Source organism: Pseudorasbora parva, chromosome 21 (assembly GCF_024679245.1).
Source record: "Pseudorasbora parva isolate DD20220531a chromosome 21, ASM2467924v1, whole genome shotgun sequence".
In the NCBI taxonomy this organism is placed as follows: Eukaryota; Metazoa; Chordata; class Actinopteri; order Cypriniformes; family Gobionidae; genus Pseudorasbora; species Pseudorasbora parva.
In genome coordinates, this window is record NC_090192.1 from 11,509,037 (window position 1) to 11,514,925 (window position 5,889).

General features: G+C 36.7%; 1 protein-coding gene across 1 annotated transcript in view; it reads left to right on the forward strand.

Annotated features, from left to right (window-relative positions):
* The window catches only part of csf3a (colony stimulating factor 3 (granulocyte) a), a 3,814-nt gene extending 917 nt beyond the window's left edge, over window positions 1-2,897 (forward strand). Inside the window, exons 3-4 of the mRNA XM_067430663.1 lie at window positions 1,009-1,155; window positions 1,592-2,897. Coding sequence (XP_067286764.1) covers window positions 1,009-1,155; window positions 1,592-1,774 — 330 coding nt within the window. The 3' untranslated portion in view covers window positions 1,775-2,897. The remainder of the gene's footprint in view (window positions 1-1,008; window positions 1,156-1,591) is intronic.
* Window positions 2,898-5,889: the final 2,992 nt, after the last annotated feature.

The following is a 5,889-nucleotide window of genomic DNA, read 5'->3' on the forward strand; positions in this document are numbered from 1 at the left end:
TCTTTAGACAGATAAATTGATTTGTGGACGGCTGTACACACAAGGCTTAAAGGAACATTCCACTTCTTTTGAAAATAAGCTCATTTTCCACTTTTAGCATAGCTTAGCATACATCATTGGATCTGATTAGACCGTTAGCATCTCGCTGAAAAATGACCAAAGACTTTTGATATTTTTCTTATTTAAAACTTGACTCTTCTGTTGTTACATCGTGTACTAAAACTCAACTGTTTAACTCTATCAGGGAGTTGAAAAATTAGCCTATTTTCAAAAAAAGGGGACATATCACATAGAAGAACGTGTATGAAGTAGTAGTCTATCTTAGTTGATATTACTCTTGTTTCTAAGAGATGCACCGTGATTTTAGTTTATTTATAATATCCTGGCTCAGCTGCAAACACAAGGAGTGAATGCACTCTCAGAAAAAAAAGGTACAGTTCTGTCACTGGGGCAGTACCCTAAGGTACAAAAGTGAAAAGGTACATCTTTGTACCTTACTCACCCCTAAATGGTACATATTAGTACCTTACAAGGTACATATCAGTTATTAAAGAGTGGAAATTAGTACCTTAAAGGAACATAGTAGTACCTTAAAGGTACATTTTAGTACCTTTTCGGTTTTGTACCTTAGGGTACCGCCCCAGTGACAGCAATGTACCTTTTTTCTGACAGTGTGTGTCTGCAGAATATTTTTCCAATTATTCTGTATTATTCATTATTTTGTTTTGAAGCCATTATCTATGCCTTTCTGGATAATTCAGCTTCTGGAGCATACCTGTAGAGAAATATGCTATTCCTTTTCTAAGGAAACTTAAAAGTCTTTCTACTTCAACATGTTTTTTTTCCAAGCCAATGTTTTTCCATGTAGTGGTATTGTAATAGTTGAAAAAAACTACTTTGTAGACTTTATGATGGCATATTTTCAGAAGAACACAATTTAAAGACATAACTATTTCAGAATTGTAAGTTTCGCAAATAAATTGTAAGATTTCTCCATTATTGTCACAGGAAACCTGTCTGGCTCACATAGTGGAGGGACTGCAACTACATGTGAATCTCTTGAATGAGATAAGCAAATCAACCTTTCTGAACAAGACAGACGGGGTTGAAGACCTTATAGCTGAAATTGAGGAACTTCTGTGTTTAATCAAAAAGGTATGGAATTAGACTATTCTTCTAATAGCATGTAAAAACAAACATTATAAGCTACTATTTTGCAGTCTCAGTCTCATGACTGTTAGTCATGGCTTGATTTGGAAACTCACTTTCAAGCACTGCTAAATTTAAATCATGTCTGGAATCATATTGCAGTGCCTCTCTTGGAATAGCAATCAAGTAGTGTGTTAAATCCAAAGTAATTTAAAGGGAAAGTCAACCTGATTTCAAGCAACAACAAAAATACTAATCAAACATAAACATTACAATGAAGCCCATTGTAATAAGAAAAAAATATTAGTCTTACTCAGCATGATCACAATGTGTTGGGAAGGTGCAACATTTGGTTTTCTTTCCAACTGCAGTTTAGTTGAACTCTCTTGTCTAAGAATATATTGCATGTTTGGATGCTTCATGTATTTATCTATTTTCACAGTTGCAGAATCTTGACCAGTCAAAGCAGGCATCAGACAAGCAGACCCACAAGCATGATCTTGCCAAACATCTGACGAATAAATACCGGACTCGGGCGGCAGCCCACCTCACCCTGCATCAGCTTCAGGAATTCGGTAGTGACGTCCTCCGCAGTATCCTCAGTATGCGTAATATGTCCATTTAAAAGAAAATTTAAGCCAGCATATATTCAAGCATTTTGACAGCATAGCGAGACTCAATTTCATGGGTCCTTCATGGGTCCCTTAAGAGCTAGCTCTTTTGGTATGATTTGCTCGCAGCAGCCCTTTGATTTGTGGAATTATCTACAGAGCATCATGGGTAATGTAGTTACCAATGTAGTAACTATTAAACAAGATTTTAGAATTAAGTTGACAATGCGAACAGAGGTTTCAACAAAAGCATATACCATCGATTAACAACCTTGTATCTCACAGCATGTTTGTTTTTAAAGTTTTAGAGGTAAAAAAATAAATAATAATAATTCTCTATGGAGAAAATTAACCAGACTGTTGCACTCTATAGAGTAGCCAAGGCATAGTTGCGTACTTACAGCACTCTACCCTAGTGTAAAAACTGAAGTATATTTTGGGCTGAACAGATGCGAATGAACAGTTGAAATGTTCTAAAAGTACATTTAGTCGACAATGATGTACTGAAAACATAAAAAAATTTCCTTTGCGTTTCTGAAAAGTTTTGCGTACAGACCTGCATAAATTACTAAAATGCTGTATTATGCATGCCAGGCCAGTAGTTGGCATTGTTACTTTGTAAAAGAAACATTATGTGCCTTTAGATGAATTGGAGAATTGTTTGTCACTCGAACTGTCGTGTTGTTGCACCATCGTGCCTTGCAGGGCATCAGTTTTCTTAGTATGTTGCGTATTTATTTGTGTATTTATGAATTTGATTATTTATTTTTAATTTCACTTCACATCTTATTTAATATTTATTAATTCATCAATTTAGGAGCTCGCTTAAACTGCTGTTTTTGCCCACAGTCTGCCTCAGAAAACAATCTGTAATTCAATATGTGAAATACTTTACAGTGTTATACAGTCTATTTAAAAGTTATTTATTGAGCACATGACCAAGTTGCTAAATAAGATCATGGTCATTGGATTGATCTCTTGATCTCTGTGAGAAATACCTACTGTTTTATTACGCATTTCATGTGATTTTATGTTCTTGGTTTTATTTTTGTTGCTTATACAAATTACCCATAAATTGTGTATGATTCAGTTACATTATTTATTTATATATTTAAGTGAAGTGTACATATATATTTATTTTCTGCCATTATTTGTATGTGATGTTTGTAATATTTAAATAAAAAAGTAATATATTTGAAAAGTTGGTGTTTGAGGCTAATGAATGTTAAATATCTATTGTTGTTTCTCAGTTGCTCATATTTTCTCTCTGTAATTTTCTACAATTGAGATTAATTGTCATATTTAGCTAGACAAAAATAATTAACAAATAATGACAACAATCCATTCAGTTGTTGTTTGGCTGCACCACTCTAAGAAATAAGCAAAAATATGTTTCGAAATGCGGTCAACAGACTTGGAACTACTTCAGCTGTGCATTTACTGAACATAAATAATAGGTCACAACAGTGCGACCTTTGTTGAACCATGAACCAAACCAAACTGCTACGAGGTTAATCATAATCAAATCGATAACTGAATGATTTAAAGCTCATTAAGACTTAAAAATGGGACAAAAAGACAATGGTTCAATACTGAGTACTGCTTCAATGAGGGACAGAATCAATTGATCATGATCAATGAATTAATACTGTAGGTGATATACACTCCTAAACAAAATCTTAAGACCAGGGGATTCATTGCAAGTTTTACACATTTCGCACTTGTGGATATAACCGGGTTGTAAGTGCAGCTTCAAAATGCCAAAAGAAGAAACAGGAGCAAGAGACAAAAAATAGAGAGTAGGCAATTTATTGAAAACTGCATTTAAACTCAAACACGCCTTCCATCAGCTGATCAAAAGTTTAAGACCATAGCCATAAAAAGGTCAAATCTGCACAAAAATATGGCTTTCATGGCATTGTCCTTCAAGCAGTCATACTGTCAAGATGTCCTGATGGCAAAGGCAAAAAGGCTTTCTCTCTTTGAACGTGGTAGGATTGTTGAGCTGCACAAGCAAGGCCTTTCGCAACGCGCCATCGCTGCTGAGGTTGGACGCAGTAAGACAGTCATTTTACATTTCTTAAAAAATCCTGAGAGTTATTGGACAAAAAAGTCAAGTGGTAGACCCAAAAAGATTTCACCTGCACTGAACTGCAGGATCCGACGGGTTGTCCGTGAAGACACAGGTCGATCCTCAACCCAAATTAAGGCCCTTGCTGATGCTGACTGCAGCCCAATAACCATAAGACATCATCTGCTGGAGAAGGGCTTCAAGAACAAAAAACGTCTTCAAAGGCCACGTCTCCTCCCACGACACAAACTTGCCCGTTTAGAATTTGCAAGGGAGCACCAAACATGGGACATTGAAAAGTGGAAGAAAGTTTTATTCTCTGACGAGAAAAAATTTTACCTGGACGGTCCAGATGACTTCCAACGTTACTGCCATGACAGGAAGATGTTTTCTACGCGGCACAGTGGAGGAGGCTCCATCATGGTCTGGGGTGCTTTTTCCTTCAATGGGAAAATGGAGCTTCAGGTTGTGCAGGGGCGTCAAACGGCGGCTGGCTATGTGGATCTGTTGCAGCGGGCATCCCTCTTGACCGAGGGCCCCCGTCTGTGCGTTAATGACTGGGTCTTTCAACAGGACAACGCTGCAATTCACAAAGCCCGCCTGACGAAGGACTTCTTCCAGGAGAATAACGTTGCTCTTTTGGACCATCCTGCGTGCTCCCCTGGTCTAAATCCCATTGAGAACATTTGGGGATGGATGGCAAAGGAAGTTTACAAAAATGGACATCAGTTCCAGACCATGGATGCCCTTCGTGAAGCCATCTTCACCACATGGAGCAACGTTTCCACCACCCTACTGGAAACAGTCTCATCAAGCATGCCGAAACGAGTTTTTGAAGTGACCAACAAGAACGGTGGGGCTACTCACTATACTGAGTCCTTTTTTGACACTTTTAGTACTGTTGTGCGTTCATTTTGGGCTATGGTCTTAAACTTTTGATCAGCTGATGGAAGGCCTGTTTGAGTTTAAATGCAGTTTTCAATAAATTGCCTACTCTCTATTTTTTGTCTCTTGCTCCTGTTTCTTCTTTTGGCATTTTGAAGCAGCACTTACAACCCGGTTATGATCCACTAGTGCGAAATGTGTAAAACTTGCAATGAATCCCCTGGTCTTAAGATTTTGTTCAGGAGTGTATATACAATATGCGTTTGTTTCATTGCAAAATATGCATATTAAAGGCCTAGAGCGTATGAAGACTTTTGGTGCAATTTGCTCGATGGAGTTCTCTGATGCGCTTACTTTGCCCTAATTGTGAGGAATGTCATTTTTTACTATGAATATTAAACTGATGTTAAAATTATGTTGAAATAATACAGACTGGTGGCTTCAACAAAAAAATACCTCTTACTCTGGTAGTTTTCTTTTCTTGAAGTGGATAAAAACATTTTGCGTGTATCAATCAATTTACAACTAGCTCTATATAGGCAAAGGTTGTATCTCATTAAAAAAAATGTAAACAAACAAAATAAATAAAAATAAGTTGTGACATGGCAATTGTGTCACCCTTGTGAAAAAGAAGTACACTTTAGCATACTTTTTAAAAAGTAATGTGAGTTAGGTAATCAGATTACTTTTTCATGTAACGGGTAAAGTAATGCATAAATTTACAACAATATATCTGTTACTTTTTTAAAAAAGTAACGCAAGTTTCTCTTTTATTTACTAACACCGTGTGTATACTGGACCAGACAATATCCCTGATTATAATGGGTTCTCTTGTCTTTTGTGGAATCATGACTCATCACTCGCGTCCGGTGTAGACAGTGGTGTCTCTTGAACCCATGTTGAAATCTAGGGAGTATGTGTAGAGGCGTTGTGGGCGCGGTGTAAACATGATTTTTTTTGTATTTATAGACTAAATGTGAGCATGCATTTACTCATCTCTTCCTCAAAAACTTAAATGAATAAAAACAGTGAAATCACAGTATATGACGCAAAGCTGCAATAATACAAATATATTTTGCGTATTTAATCTCACTTTATTAATTAATGTCTTTGCTGCTGCTGACCATCAATGATACAGTTTAACCAATCCGTGTGAAATGCCTTTATATTTGC